At 43.0% G+C, this 26,248-nt stretch overlaps 1 protein-coding gene across 1 annotated transcript in view; it reads left to right on the forward strand.

Annotated features, from left to right (window-relative positions):
• The window catches only part of LOC138267855 (collagen alpha-3(IX) chain-like), a 173,734-nt gene that overhangs the window by 106,223 nt on the left and 41,263 nt on the right, over positions 1–26,248 (forward strand). Inside the window, exons 17-22 of the mRNA XM_069217080.1 lie at positions 5,040–5,084; positions 8,642–8,695; positions 8,782–8,835; positions 16,685–16,738; positions 19,461–19,532; positions 25,448–25,483. Coding sequence (XP_069073181.1) covers positions 5,040–5,084; positions 8,642–8,695; positions 8,782–8,835; positions 16,685–16,738; positions 19,461–19,532; positions 25,448–25,483 — 315 coding nt within the window. The remainder of the gene's footprint in view (positions 1–5,039; positions 5,085–8,641; positions 8,696–8,781; positions 8,836–16,684; positions 16,739–19,460; positions 19,533–25,447; positions 25,484–26,248) is intronic.

Genomic DNA, 26,248 nt, shown 5'->3' on the forward strand with positions numbered 1-26,248 from the left:
TTAAGCTGACCTGTTGCATCCTGAGACTAATAAACCATTAACAGCACTCCCCTTCAAGTTAGGATCCCCACACCCTGTGGTTTTTCGCTTTACAGCGTGTATTGTTGTGCTGCCTTCTCCTTCTTTAGAGTTTATGTTCCTATCTCACCCATTGTTTGTCGTGTCCCACTGTGGCTAGTTAGGCCTCATACTTTGGCATCACTGCTCAGACACATGCATTCATGCCACTCAGGTTAATGTGCAGTGGCCCAGTATGTTAACCTGCTCCAGACAGGAAAGTGCTAGGTTGATGGTGGCTTGTACCATTCGGTAGAATTGCAAATGGTACAGGAAAAGATTCAAAGTAGACATCTCAACTGTAAAAGGCTCATTTTGTTTTGCTAGATTCATTTGAGAGGTAGAGTTTGAGTGGTACTACTGAATCATTTCGATCTTGTGGTTGTTAGCCTTTTTCCTCTGTCTTTCAATACATCTTTTGTTTTATGTAAGAGATGTTAACTCCAGTATCATCCACCCAGCTTTCAGACATTAAGTGGTGCTTGTGTGAGTCTTCACTGGAATGCTATTGTTGAAAACAGATGTCAGCCAGTGAAGTAACTATTGAAGTAAGATCATTTGGCAGCAATGTGGTAATTTGAGGGTGGTGCATGGCATAGTCCTTTCATTTCCATACTTTATTGAATGTTTTGTCAGTTGTGGTGGTGCATTTGGCTGAAGGCGAGGCTAAGTGGAGTTCAAACTGAAATTTAACATGCTCCGTCTAGGCCACACATTGTTTACCCCTAACTATAGTGAGGATCTGAAGGTGAAGATTGGATTGAAGGTATTCCGAATTGTGTGGTAGAGCTGGAGACCAATTGAACTACATTCTGTGATTCCACGTTGGACAGCATGCATTTGGATATGAACAGTTAAGTTGGTCCTATATTGAGGTGTTTTAGCAAGATAATGAAGACAAAAGGCCGCATTTAGAGTTTGGCAGAGTGGGCCCTCTGCTCTAATTTGCCAGAGCTCAGGTGTCTGTTGCTAGAGTCCCCGCCAAGGAAACTCTTCACCCAGTGTACCTGCCAAGGAAACTCTTCACCCAGTGTCCCTTCTGTCATAGGGCTGCTAGGTGACAGCGGTGAATTCTCTCCCCAGTTAGAGTGGAGTGCCCTTCATTGATTTTGACTGCAAAAGAGATACATGTCCCTGATGTTGCTTGGTGGAATGTTTCTGAAAAGCAAAGGAAAACCCAATGTTGGCTGCATCACAATGAAGGCCATTCAGCTATGAGAAAAATATGTCAGAGGTAATGGCAGATGCACTTCAAGCACTGAGATCCTTAAGAAACAGGCCAGGATCACTTAGTAGGGTGGGTGGTCCTCCTCCAGAGATGGAATTGAGGGTGACAGCTTCCCAGCAATGTCTAAATGCCCACCAAAGTCTATGAAGAAGTAAGGTACATGTTAGATTGTGATGGTGAGATCTGTAGATAAGGTGTAATGGGGAAGTGAAAGAAGTTGGAAACATCTGATGAACATAGATATACATTCTGACATGGTGTAGTTTGCAATGGATTTTATTTAGATACTGCATTTTTGTGGATAATGACAGCTGTTCCTCCAACCTTCTTCATGGTGTGGTTTCTAATGGGAATTTGGTAGACAGCAGGCATTGCTTCTTGTAATATTGGACCTAAGTAATCATTCAACTGTTCAGTGATGAAAATTGGTATAATACCCATGTCTAACAAAAGATTGTTGATTGTCCTGAAATACTGAGTAGTGACATAACAGATTAAGTAGGGGTGAAGAGAGGTGAGGGTGAAGAGGCACATAGTGGGTTGGAAGGTTGTGTGTTTAAAGGAAAGAGAAAATAGGCAAATAAGCATGGTAATAACTTGAACAATGAGAGATGGTAAGGACTGAAGTTGGAAGATAAGCAAGGAATGAGTGTGAGAAGGGACGTGGAGGTTGGAGGTGAGATAGGCTTCATAAGAGGTCTCGGGAACAGAGGAGTAAATAATATAGCTGAAAATGTACAGGTAAGAAAGGAGTAAATGCCTGAAAGGTGGATTGTAAGAGAGGAAGAATTTGGCAGGAGGGGGAGGAAACTGTCAGGTTGAGTTAGTGTGGCATGGTTTATGTTTCAAGGGGAGTGCACAATCAACAGGCATGGAGGTCTTGAAGGTGGACAATTAATGGGAGGAGAAAGAAGACCAAGCAGAGAAGTCAATGGTGAGGTAGAAGGGTAAGGAGATATGAGAGAGTTGGGAGGTAGGTAGAGCCTGGGTAAGGAGTTCTGGCAATAGGGATAGCTGGGGGTCGCGAGGGCATGGAATGGAGCTAAAGGTAGGGTTCTGAAATAGAGGAATAAGTAGGAAAATGATTGTGTCAATCGTCTGACGTTTTTGATGGGGCTCCTATGATTTGTTTTTAGCATATTTTTGCATGTCATTTGAAATGGTTGACTTTATACTCTGTAGGAGTGAGGTTAGCTTTCAAGACCAGGGTCATGTTCAAAGTCATTATGTATTAAAGGACCAGAATTATACTTATTTTTATTGATCTGAGTGTGTTAGCTAGATCAATTTAGTGAAGGTAAATCACCCGGTCTGATCTAGTAAATCACAAGTGACAGATTTACTTGTGGAGTTCAGGCAGAGAAAAGGCAAGCTACCATGATCAAAAGTTATAGAAGGTTCAGTGGAATATACAGAATTAGACAGGGAAACTTCTTAACTCTAGAACATAGGAGGGGCTGTACCAGAGGTAGCTAGACGTTGTTAGGGCAAAATCAGATGTTTGAGTTCAACGATTTATGGCCTGGTGCAAAGATGGATGCAGGTTCTCACTTTTGAAATATAAAGTAGTGCTTAGATCAGTGCAGCAAATGATCAGCTGCTATGACCAATAATGGTGTAACCCAGGGGTCTCCAACCTTTTCCGTAGTGTTAACTGCTGTGAGCTACAGAAGGCTGAACAACTTGCGCATTGTTACTCAACACCCTCATAACCAGCTTCATTGACTTTAAGCCTATTGTCAAAGAAGCTAGACATTATGGTTTAAATAAAATACTTTGACTTGGGGCACTATGAGAGGGCTGCCAGGTGTCAGTGAGTGTGGTCTTTTTGAAATGTGTAAAGATGTGCATAACAATGGGATATAGTTGTATGGGTGAATAAGAGCCTGCGTTGTATGTACTTGCAGAACAGGACATACCTTTCTCTGTATATGGCACCAAAACCTGTATAACCCAAATATATATATATATATATATATTTTTTTTAATGGGAGAAATTTAAAATGCAGAAGAATGCTCTGCAAAAATATTCATGATATGGAACATTTTTGTGCACTTTAAATGTATCTTATTTAACAGAAATAGTTGTATTTTTCAGTTATACATATGCCACTGTAAGCAAGAGACCTGTTGTTTGCAAAACTTTGAAATGGGAGAACATTGAAATGAAAAGTTAACTTAATCATTAAGGTAACTTTTCATTTTCTCCTATTTAAAGGCATTTAGAAGCATCCTTCTGTTCACAGTTCCAATACTGAGTTGGCAAGGACTTTTATTAAGAGTTAAAAACTTAAGTAATTGAGTTGTTCACCTCTGTGCCCCTTAGTCATAAATCTGACTGAGCACTGCTCATTATCAGGCCCAGCTATCTGCAGCCTGATGATAAAAATGTAAAATAAACACAGCCTTCCCTTAACTTTGAAAGCAATTTATGACGTGGTGCTTATTTAAAAATTAACTCAAGGATTTGAGCTACTCTGCAAGTGTCTAGGAGCTTTTGGTAGCTCGTGAGCTACTGGTTGTAGACACCTGGTGTAACCAGTTTCTCGTTTAACAGAAGCAGTATGTGGCCGCAAATTGCACACTGACTTTTTGTGAATCGATTCTGATTTTGCAAGCTGACTTCTGTACTAATAGGCCAATTCTTAAAATCTCTATTCGAACAGGGTTGCAGTGCCACCTTCTGCATCATTATTCATGCTGTAGGTTGCAAATTGCAACTTGCTCTGATTAGATGCCATCACCGAAATGGTAGACTGCTGAAGTCAGCACACCACTACATCTGTGACTGCATTTAAATGAAGTACACCTTTTCGTTACAGCCTGTTTTCCTTAATGGTCAGAGCAGCTGAACATTTAAAAAACCAAAACACCTTTTTTACAACAACAAAAAAGTTTCCGTAAGAGTTGGCAGTGATCCCTAGACCTCTGCCCACTTCCAAGTAAATGTTTTTTCATTCGCAAATGGGAATTGGACCCTTTCTCCTTTGAAATGGGTCACCGCCTACTTTGAGGTTGGTACCCTACAAATGGTTTGCTACCGAAATTTCAGTCCAAATCAAACCATTGAGAAATAGCATTGTGAATTGCAATTTGAAAGGGAATAAATATGCCCCTTCCAAAATTGTGATTCAGAAAGCATTTCTAAAGCCATTCAGCAACCACAAACTCTGTGATTTAACTAATTGCAACCTTGAAGTATCTGTATAATGAGCAGAATGCAGCTTTCTCTGTGTGCGATAAAGGTCTTCAATTGGACCTACCTAACCTTTAGAGACCACAAAAGTGGTCACGTGGCCATCACTACACCGAGCACCATAATAGAAATGTGGAACTGCCATGTATTTAATTGGGTTGTTTCCAAGCCCTACTACTCACACACCCCAGTCAGCATTTTTCCTTGATATTGCATGGACAATTTACCAACGAGTCAACTATGATGTTAGTCAAACTTTGCAGGGAGCTCTCTTAAATCTATTAAGAAGGCAGTAGAGCAGAAAAGTGATGGTGGTGGACATTTTTGAGTGACATATCAGAGCTCAGAAGTGTACTGCAATCTCAGTCCTTCAAAGGATGTTAGCTCCGTTAGTACAAGGTGCAGGAATGGATTGTCTTGTCTGGTGGAAGTGTGGCATTATAGAGTGCAAATTGAGCTTGTTTATAGCCATGCTCTGCCATAATAAGGAAGTACCACATACCTGTACAGCAGCACCAAACATGTAATCTTACTGTTCTTTCCCTGTGTACCATTTAGGGTTATCCAGGAATACCAGGAGCTCATGGACCTCAAGGAGGCAAGGTAAGGAACTGTCAGGTGTGCAATGGTTTCATCTGTCAGCGCTGAGTAAACAGATCATGACAATTCCCACTGAAGTTGGTGCCATACAGAATGCTGCAGAATGGTGTTTCAATAAAAAAAAAAACCTGACAACTACTGATAAAACTGTACCTTAAGAAGAAATCTCCCTCACAAAGTTGCCTATGAGCATATTGAAGTAGGTCCTCCAAATAACATTGATCAGAGGACCAAATATGGCAGGCCATTTGCCATAACAAATCATAATGTAAAGCTGCCTTGAATATTGTCATGCAACAAATGAAAATATGGGCTTGGATCAAGGCTTTAGAAATAGAAGGGTGAAGAGAAAAATGTCGAGAAAGAGATAGAAAAAAAGAAAGAGAGTGAGAGTACCATGTGCCAGGGAGAAGCGAGAAAGAGTGAGGGAGAGAGAAAAGTGAGAGAACGTGAGATAGGGAGAGCGATAGTAGTGCCAGAAGACAGAAAAGAGTGAGAACAGAAATTAATAAAAAGATGGACTCTGAGTAGGGAAAAAAATAGGAAAAAGGAGTAAGTGGACGAAAGAGGGAATAGAAATAGAGAGAAAAGTAGAGTAGTGGAGAGGAAATGGAAGGGATAATGGAGGACAGAAAAACGACATAGAAAGAGAGAGTGCGGTGAAGAGAGAAATAAACATGAAGAGAAAGAAAGGAAAAAAAGAAGTGCCATAAAGAGGAAGAGGAGGAAAGAAAGGACAAAGGGAGAGAAAAAGAAAGTTCTAATCGAAAGGTCAGCCAGACTGATGAGTGACACAGTAACACACCTCCAGCCATCTTACTGAAAGCGTAATAGAGTAGCAAATACAGTCAAACTAGTTATCGGAGATGATACCTAATATGCCTTGAAAAGGACTGAATGAACAATTTCTTGACTGTCTCCATTCCTTTAAGCTCTTACCTGTAGAGCACATATTACTTGTGATATTTTCCACTGCAAAGCTGTGTTCAGGAGAGTGGCTTAGTCACTGAGATTGAGAGGCATGAGTCTCAAATTTCCCAACTAAAAAGCATTGGGTTGTGGGGTGGAAGGGTGAGATAAATAAGGTTCGGGATGGGCTGTTTCCATGAATAGCAGGGTCAGTACTGATATACGTTAGATGGGCCTCTGTCTAGAGTGGCACAGTGGGTGAAAAACGGGTTGGAATCCTACCCTGAGCAATTGCCACTGGTTAAACTATTGGAAAGCATTTACACCATCGCCTTTAGAGTGTTTTATTGCCAGTAGTATACCTGGAGACTTTAGACTGGCACAGCTTTCAAAGCACACTACTACCATGTTTGTGAATTCCAAAAAGTAATACATTTCCAGTCATCCAAAGGATTACTCCTAAAGGCACATTTACTACTTTTTCGAGATATATACAGTAAATATCTATATATATGTATGATCTCTAGCCAAAAAATGAACCAGTTAAAACCTCTTAGTGTAATGAGAATGACAAGAAAAAATGAAAAACCGATAGCAGGCCCGTTTCAGGCCCCTCAGAACCAACTACCAAACCAAGAATGTATTAGAGGGGTATCACACCCCAAACATCCCCCACTGAAACTATGCCCCACCAACTCCTCCTGGACCTGCTAGTCCACCTGAGGAACCCATGACTACAGTCACATACAACACAACGGCCTGGAATAAATGCCCTTGCATTACTTTTTTGAATGCATTCACACTGCATGCATTCTTATTTGTCTCTGCTACATGAAGCCTTGATAGCAAAGTTGTCAAATATGTGCATGTGGCAGGGCTCCACCTTTCTAGTCCTTGCCTTTTACAGATCATATTATCAAGTGACTGATGGCCCCATGTACTAAGCCTGAGTCACAAATTGAGGAGGTTGCAAAGTCAAAATAATAGGGTGGGTTGAGACACAGCCGGGTCTTGGGTCTGAGTCATCAAAACATTTGCATATATATATTTTGCAATAAACATAATGTAAAAAAAAAACAATCTTTTCAAAATTCATAAACGTGTATTTCTTTAACATGCAGAAGATTTTCCCCGTAGTACATCTGATTATACCACTGCTTAGACAGACATTCATTAAACGTGATTGTTTTTACAAACATATGTAGCTCACCCCCAATGACAATGCCATTAGTGATCTAGGAGGCGATTCGTTAGCAATGTAAACCCTGGCCTAGGTTTTTATTATAGATGGAGCAACAATACAGTCCATTCAATTTAAAAGGTGCTCATACGGCGCAAATCTTCAGACCTGTTAACTCACACAGTGCCATGATGTGAAACAATATTGGCTTCCTTCACACTGCCACTCGTTGCGGAGCCACTATCATACAGTGGCAGGGAAAACAAGCTGAAACCAGTGGATTTTCATCTAGTTTTTGAAGGCTTTCGACTACTGACGGCCATTAAGGATTGTGAAACCACCCCAGGAAAATGGCACCAGCCTCAGCAAGCTTTTTATCTTCTTTTTGGAGGAGAGATTAGGGGATGGGGCAGGGGCAAAAGTGCCTCTTAGGTATATCTTGGCATGAGGCCCCGCCCCCTCAAAGGCCAACAGCCCCCCACTGTGAAATTTTGTTTTTTAGTTGGCAGGTATGCACCCTGAACTCAAGTATTTAAAAGTGCTCTAATATGTGATATCGATGAAAAAGGAGGGTCTGTGAAACAAAATATTTTCCTAAAATAACACATTTTGAAAAAACAGGGAAGGCGTTATTGATTGATGGGTTGCTCTATATATCTCCTTTATTCCAGTTTATATGAAGGGTCTGTTTTTTTTTCACTCCCAGTGAGAAAAAAACGGAACAAACCGGAGACCCAACTGGGCCCCACAGCCCCAACTTCCACTCCAAGAATGTTTTTATTTAGGGAGTGTCACACTCTAAACACTCCCCTGAAGCAAATTCCCTGGCCATGTTGTGATTTACACAAATCATGGCTGAGTTTATTTTGTGAATAGGGTGACTTGCGACTTAATCATGAATTCCCAGGAATAAATCTCACATACTCCTAGCAAAAACTTAGTGAATCGATCTTCTAATGTGGAAGCTCATTGACATGCAGTAAAATGTTAATTTCTTCAACCTCTTCTATAATTTTCGCATTTGTAGACCTCTACAGATTCCTTTTACGAGCTAAAGACAACATTACCCTTTTTCTGCAACTGTGTAATTAAACTCACTACATTTTTGAAAGGTATTCGGAATTGTAAGGGACTAAAGCAAAATGCTGTGAGTTGTCGCTCAGTATGCTGGTGACTCTAGCACAAACCTTGGAGACATATAGACAGTGACGTGGCATTGTACATCTGGACGTGCATTGACTCAGTAGAAATGATTCCCATAAACGTATTAAGGGTGGTGTGTGCTCTTGATCAAACATAAATGACCAAGATAGACTGGTATGATCTTATACATGGTAGGCGTATTATTATACCCAAAGTGAGACACCATTAGAATGTATGGTTGGTGGACATCCCACAGAAAGTCTGCACCACTAAAAACACTTCCGTGTTAACCCGGCATTCTGATGACACTTATATTTATTTTTTGTAGGGTAATGTTGGATCTGATGGAATCCCAGGATATGATGGAATACCTGGAAAGGATGTAAGTGTTACAGCACAAGGAAGAGCATTTCTAGATCAGAGAACATAAACGTTTATCCTTAACTTGTGTATTTTTGTTAATTCTAGGGTCGCGCAGGAGTGTCTGGAAGGGAAGGAAATATTGGAATATTTGGACAGAAGGTGATAGAGAACCTGCACTGCAACATGAACTGTGGCTTTTCTTTAAATTTGATGTAGTTATATAGAACTGCAGCACAGAATATCTTTGAGATCCTGGGGTTAACGGGTTAAAGTTATCTCGCTTCTTTGAAGGATTATTGTATTGTACACAATATGACATCAGCACTAAATAATATTAATCTTAATTCTACTTCTGTGTCTATACAAAAATAATAGTAACAGTAATCCTGTTCTGATCCTTTCATTCCATTGTCACACATTTTAGGTGAAATGCTGTGGTCCTTTCTGCATCCACAAACAATTGGCCCATTCTTAAATTTTTTCATCGAATATGCACGTTTTGGGAACAGAGTACATTATTTGGAGAACCCCTTAAGCAATTAAATGTCTTGTAGGTGTGCAAAAGGTGCTCGCTAAGAGTTCAAATTGCATATCCAGTGTCCTAGCATCAGGATCTGCGGGTGTATACTCTTGCAGATAGAACTTAAAACTGCACAGAAAATCACAAGAGGACTGGATTTTACGCAGTCACAAGTTTGGTATATGGGGTGCAATGGGGTCTCCCAAGTAGAGCTTGTGACCAGCCACCCGAAAGGATTGCACTAATTGTTCTTTTTCGGGGGGAATGTGCTACAAACTTCATTATATTATTCTCTTTTAAAATTTATTTTTATTGTTTTCACCAGTAAAACGAATACAAAAACAAATCATTACAGTAAACCATTATACATAGAGAAACTATTGTCACTGCCATCCAATTGACATGTAGCATACTATAGTATCACAGATCATTACATGTTACAGGTATTTCTTGTACAAATATCCCCATGCTCTCTCCTCCTGGCAGTGCAGGCAACCGTCTCATCACCTCCTGTGTTCACCCCTCTTCATCTGTCGATTCCACCATTGTCTCCCCCTCTCAATCTTTGACAGTAATTCATCCAAAACCTGCAGATCTTCCACTACTCTATTGTCTTGCCTGCCTCATCTGAGGTGGCCTTCCTCAGCCACCATCCATTCTGTCACATCCCTCTTCCAGCCAACCTCACTCCACGTAATTTCTACCCTTCGTTTAGATAACAGAAGAGTCAATTGGCTGGATCAAATTTTAGCCCATCTTCCTGTGCAGCCACCACAGCATCCCAGAATGCACTAGCTGATGGGCAGAGCATGGATGGAGGCAGCACTCCCTTTTCTCTGGCCTCTAGGTACACCTCAAGCAACCGTTGAGCGGGTTCTGCTGTGTAAACTTGATAGAATTCAGGGGTAAAGCAATCACTCCCAGATGACTTCACCCCACCTCCCAGGGAGGCACGCTAGCTCCAACCTAACCGCCTCCAATGTGAGGTCAGCATCTAATCTAAGTCTTGTGCTACTATTTCCCCTACTTGTGGGAGTGGCAGACTTGGGCGAAGTCAGAAACGTGCCCTGGATCCAAGCTGTGTGGGCTAGTGTACACCATTTCCAGGTGGTCCCTAAGCATGCACAGGGTAGTTTGCTGGGTATATGTGTCAGTATCTAAAGGGGCCTTAAGGTGCAGTATAGGAGAGCACAGGGTTTCTCAGTGAAAGATCCGTGCTAGGAGCCATCCAGAGCTGTCTCCCTCTCTATGCAACAGTTGGCGTAAGACTTCAATTTATAATGCTCAAGCCTGTCCCTTACTGATGCCACCTGACACGCAACACTGCCTCCTTGCGCCACCACTGCTCATCCTCAGGTGGAAGGCTTTGGTTCTCTGCCAGGCCGTCCTCCCGAGGAGGAGTTCTGACTGCAGTGCTCTACACAGCCCACATGAAAGGCCCACACACCTGCCCCTCATCACAGCCTTCATTGCCTCCCACACCATAGCACAACTATGCGTTGTCATTCACTTGATCCCAAAATAGTCTTTCAGTGCCCCGCTAGGATTTCTTGACCCACAATATCCTGCAGTATCTCAGTTGGGAATCGCCATGTACATGGCGACAGGGGACCGTTTCCCCATTCAAGTAGGCACGTCACTGGTGCATGGTCAGATAAGCAACAGGACAAGTGAGACACTTCCTGTACCCTGGAGACTGAATGCCTAGCCATTGGAATACAATCTAGCCTCCTGAATGTACCATGTGTTGGTGAGTGGCATGTATACTCCCACCTTGTCGGGTGTGACTCACTCCATATGTGACATAACCTTAGTAGTGCCAAAACGTCCCATAATTGTGATGGCATCCTCAGTTTAGTATTCTGCCGTGGGGGATATCGATCCAATTTGCCATCTGTTATGCAATTGAAGTCTCCCACCCAGAACAAATGAGTATCGCTCACCTAAGACACAGCTTCTCTTATCGTACTGTAGAATGAGTTATCATCCATATTCGGCCCATAGGAATTTACAAAGGCCACATTCTCCTCATCCAATCTACTCTGTATCAACAGATATTGACCCTTCACATATGCCTCCATATATGTTGAAGCAAACGGCACACCTAGGGCAAACCATATCATCACCCCATGGGAGTATGACAAATAATTGGCATAGTACACTTGACCACGATTTGTTTGCCTTCTCCTCTGTAAGGTGAGTTTTCTGCAAACAGGTGACACTAACCCTATGCCGTTTGAGAAGGGATAACACTGTATCTTTTTATAAGAACCCAACCCCCATCCATGTATTCTGAGCTGCTACTGAATTGGTGGCAGGTTAAACCTTAAGAATGCACCTGTCTTAGTCTACCATAAATATTAAAACTCTGTGAACTATATTGTCGCCCAATATCTATGGCTATACCTGTGCACAAATCACGGCACCTGCCACCAAAGGGGCAATCCTGAAAGGATTACATACAAAAAGATATGGATAGTGCACCACTGCGCAAAGTCAGTAAAGTCCAGTAACACAACGTTGTCTTTTAAACATCTTCATTTTTTATTATTGCTTTTTCTTGAACAAACGAGCAATCACCCAACGCATTTCATCCTACACAAAAGGACTTCTTCAGGGCTTATATTTGCATGGTCTTTAAATTGATTGTCTTTCCATATTATTGGAATTAAATGTCCAACTGTTAGAAATGGGGTTTTTGGTTGGCAGTCAGGTAGCCCTCTGTCCAAGCAAGAACGCTCACTCTAGTCAGGGTAAGTCACACACAATCCAAAATCAGCCTGTGCTCACCCTCCGGTAGCTTGGCACGAGCAGTCAGGCTTAACTTAGAAGGCAATGTGTAAAGCATTTGTGCAATAAATCATACAACACCATAGCATAACACCACAAAAATACACCACACAGTGTTTAGAAAAATATATAATATTTATCTGGGTATCTTCAGGTCAAAACGATCAAAGTTGCAATACGAATTTGTAAAGATATCACTGAAAAGTGATAGAGAGTGTCTTAAGTCTTTAGAAAGTAAACAAAGTCTCTTTCAAACACAAAGTACCTGGTTTCTGGTGGAAAATCTCCTCAGAGGGCCACAGGAGAAGAGGTGCGTGGAAAACTGGTGTGTGTGCTTCGATTTCTCCTCAGCACACACGGACTTGCGTCGTTATTTTTCACGCGGGGAGTCGGGCGTCGTCTTCCGGCGCGCGGACAGTCTCTTACTGTGGTTTGCGGGGAGTACCAGATGTCCCGGGTCTGTGCGTGGATTTTCCTGCTTGTTTTCTGGCTGCGCGTCGTTCTGCGGGGCTGCGCGTCGAAGTTTCGATCTCACGGCAGGCGTCGCGTCGATTTCTCCGGCGGAGTTGGGCGGCGTTGTCCTTGCGAGGCCGTGCGTCAAAGTTTTGATCTCACGGCAGGCGTCGCGTCGATTTCCCCTGGAAAGTCGGGCGGCGTTGTCCTTGCGAGGCCTTGCGTCAAAGTTTCGATCTCACGGCAGGCGTCGCGTCGATTTCTCCTGCAGAGTCGGGCGGCGTTGTCCTTGCGAGGCCGTGCGTCAAAGTTTTGATCTCACGGCAGGCGTCGCGTCGATTTCTCCCGGGAAGTCGGGCGGCGTTGTCCTTGCGAGGCCGTGCGTCAAAGTTTCGGTCGTCCCGAAGACGTCGTGTTGATCAGCGTCGGTGTGCGGCGTTTTTCTTGCAGCGGAACAAGCTGTGCGTCGAAAAGTTCGGCACACGGAGCGTCCAAGAGGAAGAGAGAAGTCTTTTTGGTCCTGAGACTTCAGGGAACAGGAGGCAAGCTCTATCCAAGCCCTTGGAGAGCACTTTTACAGCCAGACAAGAGTTCAGCAAGGCAGCAGGCCAACAGCAAGGCAGCAGTCCTTTGTAGAAAAGCAGACAGGTGAGTCCTTTGAGCAGCCAGGCAGTTCTTCTTGGCAGGATGTAGTTTCTGGTTCAGGTTTCTTCTCCAGCAAGTGTCTGATGAGGTAGGGCAGAGGCCCTGTTTTATACTAAGTTGTGCCTTTGAAGTGGGGGTGACTTCAAAGAGTCTCTAAGAAATGCACCAAGCCCCCTTTCAGCTCAATCCCGTCTGCCAGAGTCCCAGTAGGGGGTGTGGCAGTCCTTTGTGTGAGGGCAGGCCCTCCACCCTCCCAGCCCAGGAAGACCCATTCAAAATGCAGATGTATGCAAGTGAGGCTGAGTACCCTGTGTTTGGGGTGTGTCTGAGTGAATTCACAAGGAGCTGTCAACTAAACCTAGCCAGACGTGGATTGAAGGGCACAACAAGATTTTAGTGCAAAGAAATGCTCACTTTCTAAAAGTGGCATTTCTAGAATAGTAATATTAAATCCGACTTCACCAGTCAGCAGGATTTTATATTACCATTCTGGCCATACTAAATATGACCTTCCTGCTCCTTTCAGATCAGCAGCTGCCACTTCAACAATGTATGAGAGCAGCCCCAATGTTAGCCTATGAAGGGAGCAGGCCTCACAGTAGTGTGAAAACGAATTTAGGAGTTTTACACTACCAGGACATATAACTACACAAGTACATGTCCTGCCTTTTACCCACACAGCACCCTGCTCTAGGGGTTACCTAGGGCACACATTAGGGGTGACTTATGTATAGAAAAAGGGGAGTTCTAGGCTTGGCAAATACCTTTAAAGGCCAAGTCGAAGTGGCAGTGAAACTGCACACACAGGCCTTGCAATGGCAGGCCTGAGACAAGGTTAAGGGGCTACTGAGGTGGGTGGCACAACCAGTGCTGCAGGCCCACTAATAGCATTTAATCTACCTGCCCTAGGCACATGTAGTGCACTCTACCAGGGACTTACAAGGAAATTAAATAGTCAATCATGGATAAACCAATCAGTAGTACAATTTACACAGAGAGCATATGCACTTTAGCACTGGTTAGCAGTGGTAAAGTGCCCAGAGGTCAAAAGCCAACAACAACAGGTCAGACAAAATAGGAGGAAGGAGGCAAAAAGTTTGGGGATGTCCCTGTCAAAAAGCCAGGTCCAACACCAACCTATTATTACCCATAAAGTAATGGATCAACCATGTCCGTCCCGATCCCCCTCTCTGAATTCGGCTCAGTCATCAAGTGTGGCCCTAGTCATAGTCAGACATGTTAGCTGTTTGAGCTGCCCACTTCAGCTTGTAGAGTTCTGATATTGGATTCTACAATATCCACTTTCTTTACTATTTTTCATAAGTCAGCTCACAGGAGATTTTCTTCCATTGATACCCCGATAATCTGCTCTTCCAATGCCACTCTCAATCCCTAATGGCATCCATCAGAATAGCTCTCGAGGCATGCTCTGATGTTCCTCTGCCCAGTATGGTACTTCTGTGTATAGTCTGCTGAGGAGTTGTGTACTGTATAATGGTGTTGCCCTGTGCCTTCATCTGAGGATTTTCCTTACCCATGGTGAGGCCGAGCAAGCAACAGTGTCCCCCGCACAGGTAAATCAGCTTGGCTGGGCCCCTGATGTGTAGTCAATGCAAACACAGAGAGAGAAAGCAACAGCGACACAGACCCCAATCTGTTCCGGAGAGCCCCCTCTCTACTATGTCCCTGTTCTGTCATATGTACTATCACTGAGGTCAGTGTCGAATATGTAGGCGCTGAAGAGGTTACACCCTCAAGTCGCAATGTGCCTTTCCATTCTATGTGTTAAGATACCCAGTATCAGAGTCCTGGGCCTCAGCTGTATTGGTCAGGAAATGTGCTTAGAGGGTCACGCAGGCCCAGCAGCCTGGCACTCTAGGTTTGCCCTACTCATCACCAACCTCTAGCCGTTTCCATCTCCCCTTTCTGGGCAAGCTTCTTGCTCCCAGGTGCCGTCAATAGAAGTGTAGGCCCCCCCGCTGCACCACGAGCTGCGCCCAAGGCCAAAGGTCAGTTCAGTCCTGCTTTCGACGCCTCCACTCAAGTGTCCATGCAGGCCATAATCCTCCCAATGGCTTCATATTCGCCCCTAGTTCACATCCAGCGCCCCGGGTTGGTGACCTTTCCTCTAATCAGCCCTGATGAAGGTAAAGATGAAGGGGGACTGCCATCTCCATGATTGCTGGTCCCTGCACAATTTTCCACATGCTTCAAGGAGGTCTAGAGGTCTAAACCATCAATTGCTTAATAGGATGCAGTACCTTTTACGGGTGTCGGCCCCTCCAACTTGGTAGGGCCACCGGTCACTGTTTCCCAGCTAGGTTCAGCTTTGATGTTGTGCTCCTCCTCTGCTTTCAGGCCCTCCCTCTCAGCACTGCAGTCACTCAACTTTTTCAACGCATCGTGTGTCTCTGCCCAATAGTCATGCCGCAGAGGCCATCGCCCTCCGAGATCTCCTTCTGGCAGGATGTCTCCCCTCGCTACAGATGATCAGAATGTGTGGGCACGGTGCCACTCTCTGTAGATTGAGTTGAGTGAGCCAACACCAGCCCAGTGTTTTTGTCCCCAGATTCCACTGCAAGCTCGGGAGAATGTTTCTTGGTGCTCACAGCAGCAGTTGCGGCCCCGCTGCAGGCGGATGTCTGAGTAGGCTGCAGCAGACTGTGGGCCGTTCTCACCTCCGCAGCTTTTGATCGCCCCTGGGACCATATTCCTTGTGGGAAGGGAGACCCTATTGCAGTAGGGTAGGTTTATCGCCAACAGTGGCAGGATGAGTCAGGATAATGAGGTTGAGAGTTGGAGCCTCCTAAAGGCATGTCTTGTTGGCCATCATGTTGGCCACGGCCCCCCCACACTTCATTATATTATTGGGAGAAATAATGCACATACACTTTCATACGTATTCTCCTCATAATTACCACCAGCCTTTTGTTGGCGACAGTGAGACAGGAGGCCTTATTTGGAGATGTGATGATATAGTATATCTGCCAAAAAGTGTAGGATTTTCGTCTGCTCTATTAAGAATTAATTGATGTCCAAGGGTCTCTAAATGCAGCCAAGGAACCTCTTTCGCGTTTGGCAGCAATCCTGCTCCATCATACTCTAAATATGTTTTTTATGTGCGATTGTGAAGTGATACCTCATTGATGCTGCAATATTACTGGAAAACATACGCAGTTTTTCTGCAGAACTAAAATGGGCACAAACGGGAAGTGTGCAATAATGATGTTACTACACATTTTCATATTTTGCACCTCCAGCTAATTGCACCTTGTTAAGTAGAATTAAGATCAATTATGGAGAGTTTTAAAGTTGCAAACCATGTAGTCGGCTCATACCTATATACCCCAGACCTGTGTCCTGCCAATTTAAAAATGTGGAATATTAGCTTCCAGAAGTTGTAGATGTGGGAAGAGGCACAAATAGAAATGCAGCTTTAAAATGAACTTGGTTATGCTGTCCATAGCTCACTTACTGAATGCCATTGGAGGAGACTCTTCTTTTCTATGCTTGTTTCTTGTTCATCCATGACAGTAACAATATGTTCACCTAGATTATGACGAATTCCCAAATAATTAATTCGGTGGTCTTTCTCTGCAGGGAGATAAAGGTGATCGAGGTCAGAGGGGCCCACCAGGAAGACAAGGGCTCATGGTAAGTTACAAAAACAAGATGTGGTCACACTCCCCTCCCTAAAAGGTGAATGTAAGCAAAGTTGATCTTTAGAAATACTCTGGAACACATCAATGAAAATGAGTACCTGTAAGAAACTCCATCTGTTCGCTAAAAAATCCCATGTTTTTCAGTTTTTGGAACCTTAGGTTTGGACTTTTATTGAAATGTGGGGCCTCATGAACGGGTGGTGGCTCCCGTGTGGTCTGTGTGAACTGAAATCACTTTTACCTTGAATGCAGCTGTTTCAGTCTTGAGGTCAGAGCGCCAGGATGACAATGGAAAGGATTTCAGGTTTAACAGCTGTGTGGTTATGTGGCTTGGTCTGGTTTGTGAAGTATATTTTTTTAGTTTCAAAAGCCAAATATGTCTTGTTGTATTAGGGTGTCACAAGGCAAGATTAGAGCCTTGAACATATTTCTTCCAACATTAAAACCCTAAGGTCATAACTTGTTAAAATATACTAATTTTACTTTCGCTACCGTATGAGTGTATTTGAAGTCACCAGTTTTTCAAATAGACTTTAAATATTTGTTTACTTTTTGATCTTTAAGAGAATAATTCTCATGTTTTTAGCAAGAGAGGAATTTGATACATGACTGAAGTGACTTTCATTTACTAATGCTGATGAATCGCGTGGGTTCTGTGAGAAGCTGGCAGAGCAAAAGCCTACTCAGACACACAACAGAAAAGGGAGAGGATATGTTAAGTCGGTATCTACTCTGCATGTAATGTGTGAAAAGTCCTATTTATTGCGTATATCTTTTTGTAGGCATCCTGGGTGAGGTTGGGATGGATAGTTGCTAAAGCAAGAATCTGAACTATGCTTGTGTTCTTTTGTCAAGAAGTGAATAGTTACTGCAAATGTTTTTTTTTTCTCTTTTAAGAGCCTTATTTAAAAGAAAGAACCCCCAAGCCATTCACAGTTTTACCCTGAAGCCTCTCTAGGATTTGGATAGCTTGAAAAGTAAATGTGGAAAGTAAATCTGACAGGACTACACAATTTTACTGAAACGTTAATGTTTGTTGTGTGAAATTTTGTAATTGGTTAAATCTACATATCTGGAGGCATAATTGGGGTTTTCACTAAACACTACAGCAAAACCATCTTTCTGAATTTAAGACTCAAAGGTTAAAAGAGCAGCAGAAGATGTTTCTTGTACTCCTGTAAAGGTAAAAAATAGCATTAGTATGAACTTGGCTACTTGTAGTGCTTAAATTGTAAACCAAATAAACAAATAAATAAATAAAGGAAAGCATAAGTGCCAGGGCTATCATCAGGAGGCCATTGCATTTTGCACCATCCGTTGCCTCTTCCATCACTGCCAATGATGGTACAAAGACAACTACTAATCACCACATTCCTTTAAGTGTGAAAACTCAGACTATTCTAAGCCACCCTAAGCTAGGTTGGGTGGAAGGTATTAGTCATTATTAATGTATATTGAGTTACTAAACAACTATTGTTGTTTTCTTCTCAAAATTGGACAAACAGTACCACCATGTGGTGAACTGCAATAGGTGCTGGTGTTGACAATTGAGTGCTGGTGCCGAGCATCGGAAACCACTATCTCAAATTAAGCACTGCCTCCTTGAATTCTCCTGTTGGAAAGGACTTTCAATAGGACTATAATTAGGCAGCTTTCTGAACAGCGTCTCAACATAACATTATAGACTGTTTCTGAGGTCTTTTCCAGTTACAAAAGACCTTGAACCCAAGTTATGGGCCTGGACTTCAGGCAAAGGCCTATACAAAGAGGACTGTGTAGCCCAAGCCAAAAGGATTATAAGGTTATTAGAACATTTAATCCACTTGGGGGATGGGGGTGGGCATTAGAATGTTCTACGCTGGAAAGGGAGGAAAAAAAAGACAACCATTTGAATGTTGGAGTAGATGATCAGTAGCTGCCATTCTTAGCCCTAAGCCAATCTATTGTCTTCAGTGGAGCTCCCACCATCTGTGTGTTCTAATGGTTATTAAGTAGTGCATCCTAATGGGGATCTTGCTGTTGGAGGCTGTAGTCTGGAGATGATCCTGTGAATGTAGAGGATGCTGCTGAACATTGTTGTATTTCCAGTCAATCGTCAAGCCTTAATACTGAACTGATAAGGAACCAGTTTTGAGGATCTTTAGAAACAATGTAATTGACTAGTCGGTGTCTGGCAACTTAAGATATCTTCACCTGCTGTAGTTCACAACATCACCACCTGCTGCAGGTCTTCATGGTTCTCTGGTTTGCTTCTCTGGTTTCCATCGTGTCTTAGTCAGTCCATAGTCAAGGCCAACTATGATTATCCTTTATTTTCTTTGGGAATCCCTGCTAATTCTTCACCTCAGTCATCTTAAATTATTTTTTGGGCTCAAAGGTGGCTTTTTTCTATCTAGATGTCCTATATTTGACTGTCACATTGGACTGCTATTGGAACATCTGGTTGTAGCTCACTGGGATCAATTTTGCCTAAAGTTCTCTTGAATTATTTAATAGGTTGCATTATATTGAAAGGCTGGACATTTTGCACAATGTATGTATGTCACAAGCTTTCTTTAAATCTCGTAAGTAGTGTATAATTTAGCATATTATGGCATTTGTTTTTAAATAGCGATATTCAGTACAGTTGTGGTATCTTTGCTGTTTAATAGATTCCTATAACAAACTTCATCTTTAAACTGGGCCACTAACTATGATATTTTGCTTCAAATCAGGGTCTTAAAGGTGATAGTGGTGACCCTGGCGAACCTGGAAAACCGGGGCCTGAAGGACTCAGGGGCCCTAAGGTAAGTGTTGAAGGGCCTTTGTACTCAAGCCATGGACCAGATCGGTCATATCAACTCACCTACAGTTGAATTCCGCCCTCTTCTTTCTATAATCTCTGTAGAAAAACAGAACCGGCAATATATACAGAAGTAAACAAAGTTAATTACATTGGTATAACATGACAAAAGTAAAATGTTGGCACAAAGCTGCACAATGTCAAAACCTGCCCCATACCTTAATAACATTAGATCTTAAAAGTCACCATAGGTGCAGCAGGAACTTTCCTGCTCTATGCAGTGTACTGCTTACCTAATTTTACTGCAGTGATATAGTTCATCTCCTTTGCTCACTGCAAGAAGTCCCAGGTGTGATTTTTGGCGAAGGCGAAAAGAAATAATATGGCAGAACAGTAGCTGTCACGTTTCCCCACCGCCACCCAGGTCACTGTGCGGAACACTATGTCCTGCGAATCGAAATCTGCTCTGTTGGACAGGCATCTGGCTCCAGAGAATGGGAGGGGTTGAGGTGAAGTGAAAACATACTGGTCTTGTGCAAATTCAGGAATTTTCTATTTGTTCAGGGCATACAAAATTGCTACCCCGTCCACAATTTATTCGGCTACGCCTGTTTAATTAAAACTCAGCCCACAGCTACAATTAATGTTACAAAAATGGACTCCATAGATCCTCTCTCATTGCCACAATATCAGCTGGAGGCGCGGAGGTGGGCTGTGACGTTTTGCTGGACTCCTTGCTCTGTTTCATAATGGTAATTAACATACAGCTTTCTAGCAACAAAAAATAAATATCCATCAACTATAAAGGGAGCAAGAAAGCCGAAAGGTGCATATTCTTTTCAGCTTGAAACAGAAGCTTAGGTTACGCTACATTGCTGGTTTCTTTGGGACAGATATTACCCCATTCATAGCCATCTTTAGTACCCCTTTGAGCTTCCGTATTTTACACATAGCGACATTAAATGGTTAAAGTTGCCAACAATCATGTATAGAACTGGGCAGGAACTGCATTTATGAACATACGACCAGAGGACTTCATGAACCTGTGGAAGCACAGTGATAGAAACAGCCTCACAATTCAGGCATAGGTAGGTTTTCAGTGCCTTCTTGACCATAAGATGTCCCTAAAAAAATCGAACGATTTCAGAAAGAGACTTCATTAAATCAGCTACTTGGTGAGAGAAACCACTGCCACCCAGGAGTACCCATCTACTAGATGCAAAAGCCAAGATTTAGCCTGAAGTCTAAACAAAGAGAATGGTGAGGATGTTAAAAAAAGAATTACGACAGATAGACCATATTTGTAAAACAAATACATTTATACACCCACCCAGGAATTGTATGTTTCTGTGGCATTTGAACGGGAAGGCAATGCAAGGTGAGCAGAGCAATGGAGATGCACATTGTGTTGCCAATACTGAGAACCAGTTGTGTGGCAAAACATTGGATCAATTGCAGTTTTTGGATCCAGACTTCAGCTAGGCAAGATATGAAGCAGTGGAATAAATTCGGAGGGGCATGACAAATTAATCAAGCATTGGCACCTTTTGTACAAAGATGCAACAGTGCAGGGACTTGCTTCCGAGAAGCTGTGTTGCAGGAATATCATCAGAGCATCATCTGACATAAAGACAGTGTCACTGAGTTAATTATTATAAAAGGGACACCCAATTGAATAATATTTCTGCTAGAGTTATTTAGAACAAACTATTTATGTCAGACAATATTTTTGCATACTATATTCTGACATACAACCCCTGCCCAAAGACCAAAGCTGGAGGTAGCCAGTTTGGGACATAACTTTAATCAAAGGCAATATGTCCACTTATGAATACAATTTCCCTCCCAAAGTCTTAAACAACTGGAGCAGGGACAGAGTTTCTGTATAAGAAGCAGCAATGCAGCTCAAAGAAGTATCTGAATGAAAAAACCTTTCTTGGTCCTGAAGCGTGAGGTGTTCTACACTGAAGAGTATGTGTGGGTTGACCTGCTATTAGAGAACACTAGATGTGAGGCTCAGACCATATCTTTGTGAAAGTACCAGTCAGCACACTGAAGAGTTATTTTTAATACATTGTCTGGCCCCGTTTGGGGGCTCATGGCAGTCATGGCCTAGTGGACCCCAACCATGGTGATTAAAGTAATTTGTAACTGATGTCTTGCAGCCCATCGTACAATGCGTCTGGAAACTGGGCCAAGTACACACTCAATTCCCAGGGTAGAGAGCGTGAGCAGTCTCAAGCTTCTAAAGAAGGTAAAGATTCAACAGACACAATGTCAGTGTCCAGCCCACTGCTTGCCTTCTTTGAAAAGAAAGTACTTTTTAATTTCACTCAGGCAATTAGGGCATACATATGCAGATGCAATTGTCTGGTGCCCCTCAAATAAAATGTGCACTCAGTTCACCTGTTTTAATACTTCTTACCCCTAGTGGTGTAGTGGGTAACTAGTTAGTCTCTCATGCATTCCAATGCAGACCTAGTGGCCTCACTGTCCTGCCTCAGACAGAGTCCTACTGTGATTGAAGGCAGTCTGAGGGCTGCTATGGAAGCTCAGCATGACCTGTTTCTCTGTTCATGCAGCGGCCCAGACTCAGTTCACCAGTGTCCTCAGCGCTTGCATGAAGTTGTGGACCCAGCTGCTGTGACCCGTCTGGCCAAAGAAATGGAATTAGACCCGAATGAGCAATTTGCCCCAAAGCTGGCATGGGCTTTGACAGGGTCCAATCAGATACCATGGACATTGCAGCCTATGGGACCGACACAGACAGCATTGTAGTTGCAACCCTGATCTGGCCGATGCCCTCATAACTGTAGTTACAACCCCAAATGTGCTGTGCTGTTACTGTGGCAGTTGCAGACCCAATTAGGCTGACTCAGACACCACTGAACTTAGAGCCCCAATCTGGAATGAAACAGTCACCACAGCAGTTGCAGCATTGATCAGGCCGATGCAGTACTCATCGCAGTTGAAACCCCACCAGCCCATCACAGTGGCAAAGGCATGTAGTGGCTTGCAGCTGGAACCATTCTGAGATATGAGGGGGCTCTCTGCAACATGGGTCGCTCCTGACTTTGCTCCCAGGGAGCCTCATTCTCTGGGTGTCCATCACTCCTGATGTCAAAATGGGTGTCTACTCATACTGAACCAGGCAGACGTCTTTCCTCTCTCAACCTGAAGCAGGGAGATAGGCTTTGAGGCAAAAGATAGACCCTGCAGATTTGAGGTCATACCCCCTCACTTCCGAAACACTGTCAGGCGGACACTAGCCTGGTCATACATCAGTCCTTTAATCATTATGCAGAGCATTTGCTTCCTTTGTCACAAAGAACTCAGAACTAGAACAAAGTGGGGTAATTTGGGTCCCACTTTCATTCACATTTTTTAGACAGGAGATGTGGATCCACTGTCTCAAACTTTGGAAGTAGTCTGAGGTGATTCTCCTTTAGGTGCTGTCATCAGGTTGTTCTCCAGACACAGCCTTTGCTCCTCACAGCAGGCAGCACATGGTCAGACAGGCTTTTTATTCCACCAGGCATTTCCCCATTGGGCTGTAGCTCTTGGAGGCCAGGTTTGAAGCTCAGGACCACCACTGGTGCCTTTGTCCTTTTCCCAGCCTCCGTTAAGGTATTTGTTGCAGGCATGTGGAGGCTTCAAGAGAGAAAGAGAGGGAGTTAGGGAGGAGGAAGGTGAAGAGAAAGCAATCAAAGAGTAGAGAGAAGAGAGAGAGAAAGACGAGAGAAGGAGAGAGAGTGGATGCAGAGAGATTGCATAAGGAGACAGAGAAAGAAGGTCTGGTTTTGAGTGCTGCTTTCGGTTTCCGTGTGGGGCCCTGGGTAGCACCAGACTGTCTTCAATCAGGAGCAACCACAACACAGGCGCAATGAAGAGTGAGGTTTCTGCACCTTGCACCTGCACCTTCAGCCTCTCTGAAATGGTAATCAGCTGTAGGCAAAATGGCAGACCTGCCCTAGAAATTTACTCAATTACCACAACTAAAACTTCATTCCCACCCCTCACCTCTATCATCAACCAAATGGCCTCACTCAGAAAAAAATAATCTGGGGCCTCTGGCTAATGAAAGTTCTCATGTAATTTGTAGTCAGCTCTGTCTCCATCCTCCGTCTCCATCCGTCACAGGACAGGTCCGGGACCTTGCATAGTCAGATATAGACCTAGGCCTCTGCTCTTATGCCTAATTTAGCACAAGAGGCAAAATAGGTAATGATACCAGATACATATGCAGTCAGTCACTCAGCGAAGGAGAACACACTTGTATACCATGTAGGAGACATTCCTGTACCAAGATCCATTTAAATGTTTTGGATTATCTTCAATAATTTAATGCATTTGTCATTACTATGCAAATTTGAAATTCCTGGGGCAGGAAGAAACAGTGATTTGCCTGGAGGCATTCACAGATTGTGTTTACTCATCCACCTGACCACATCTCTGAAAGAGAAAGGACCATAAAGGTGTTTGGATTACAGACAATAGTAGCTGCATGAAAGTTTGGTGAATGTAAATGCTTGCTGCTGATGTGCTGTGCTAGAGTTCAAAAACTGACCCCTGACAAAGTCAACTTAGCCTTCCATCCTTTTGTATGTGGTGTAGTGAATGGAGTACCAATAAATCAGGAAATAGTGACATCTCTTACTTACAGTGCCTAAAGACAGCAAAATCGTAGTATAAGGCTTGATTTGAAGAAATGTTTTCATTATAGTATCAGTTTTCTTTCAATTTGATTTGGACCTTTTTTATAATTTTTTCCATTAAGTCTAATTATGAAGCCAAATTTGAAAGTTGACAATTGTTGCAGCCAGACTTTTCTACCTTAAGTGGGATCTGAGTGTCATGGAAATATATACAAAAAGGTAATCCAGGTTATAGCGCCAGTCAAGCAAGTGAGGACCTAGAATTAAAAAACATTCAACCCTGGGTTAATGTCACATTTTAAGGCCTTTTTGGACAATTTAAAATGAGGACTGAAAAGTGGTCGGAACAAGGAAAAGCAATTGGAACACGCATAAAAAGTAGGATGGTCAGCGCCAGGAAGATGCCAGTGGTCAGTGCACGGATATTGTCAATGGTATGACTTTTTAAGTGTCCCTAGCCATCTAAACGGTAAGTTACGTCAAACATGACGCACTGTATCTAGCATGGAGTTAAAGGCCACCGTTGTCTACTAGAAAGAATATTTTGGCCACTGCTTGGTATGCAAGGTGAGCTTCCACTGTTCATCAAGGCAGCTGTGTGAAAGTACATTTTCAAGTATACCCTAATCATCTTCACAGTTACTAGAGTACAGTCCAGTCCTTTTGTAATTGAAGTAAACAGCGACAAGAGATGAATAGCAAATCCAATACGGTTATTCTGCATTGTATTTTACTATAGAATTATATCCCCCTGTCTAGGGCTATACCAGTTATTGAAGGCCCTGAAGCTGAGTTACAGCCCGAGCTGCAAGTAAGAGTCTATAACAAGAGAGTGGTCCTTTAACAACTGGTATATCACAATGCAGAAAGGCTATACAGCTATTAGATAATTTCACCCACAGAGTGTATGATGTTCTAAACTAAAAAGGGAGACACAGAAAGACAAACATTGGAATGTTGTAGCAAAATGTCTACACTATTACTTCCCATGAGCCATACTTGTCTTTAGTGGAGCTCTCCAACTTCCAGTGTTGGAATATGATTTACTGAACCCATCATCCTTTGTGCCCCAGGATTCTGAGGTCATGCAGATGAACAAAAGGGGCACGCCAATAAAAATCTATTCAGTTTTTGTATATTTTTATGTTTATTATTTCTTTAGTTTGCCACGAACAGAACCTTTATTATATATTTTGTTAGGCCCTGATTACGTTGACTTGTATCACATTTTAAGTCGTTTCTTCTGTTTATTTCTTTTGTGCAGGGGTCACAAGGGGACACAGGAGATGATGGTCCTAAGGTAAATCACTCTGCTCTCTGTCCAGGCCAGCAAGATAGTATTCATTTCTATCTATATGTGGATTCACTGGGAGAAACAAACCTTTATGGGGATCAAATCTTTGTGAAATCTGGGCATGGCAGGCAAAGGAGATGTCAAAATAGACATGACATATTCACTGGCAAAGATACAAGAGGTATAGATCATAAAACTGTGAACATATCTGGACATCAGCCACATAGTCATACCTTAGGCACTTACAGTCTATTAATGGTGCCCGTGGCATAAGAAATTGCGGTAAAGTCAGATTTTAAGTTACTATTTTGAAAATGCAGCTTTTAGAATGTTGGCATGTTTATGCCTAAACCAACTGTGCTTTTTTGCCAGTGTTCTGGGCCACATGACAGTGAATGGCTCTTCAGTTGTGGGTTGTGTATCCTTGCCAGACATAGGGAAACAAAACCTAGGTGTGAGGGGAGTGGGCTGTTTGGGAAGGAGCTGTACCCTGCCCTGCTTGCACTTCAAGAAGCCTTTGAGTGAATGGTGCACTATACAAATCTATAAAACATAAGAAGGAGCCTTAGGGGTAGGGAATTCCTCCACACAGATGCTGGCATCGGGTATGAAAGTGGCACCTTCAGAACCTCTCATCAGAAAACTCCTGGACATGGGGAAGATTCCTACTATCTGAAGAAGGATGATTGGAGCTGTTTTCATTGAACGCAGGCTGACCTCCAGTTTAAATTACAGGGACACACCAGGCTTCCAGAGGCCTCCCTGCAACTG

The sequence above is a fragment of the Pleurodeles waltl genome, chromosome 2_1, assembly GCF_031143425.1.
Source record: "Pleurodeles waltl isolate 20211129_DDA chromosome 2_1, aPleWal1.hap1.20221129, whole genome shotgun sequence".
NCBI classification, from domain to species: Eukaryota; Metazoa; Chordata; class Amphibia; order Caudata; family Salamandridae; genus Pleurodeles; species Pleurodeles waltl.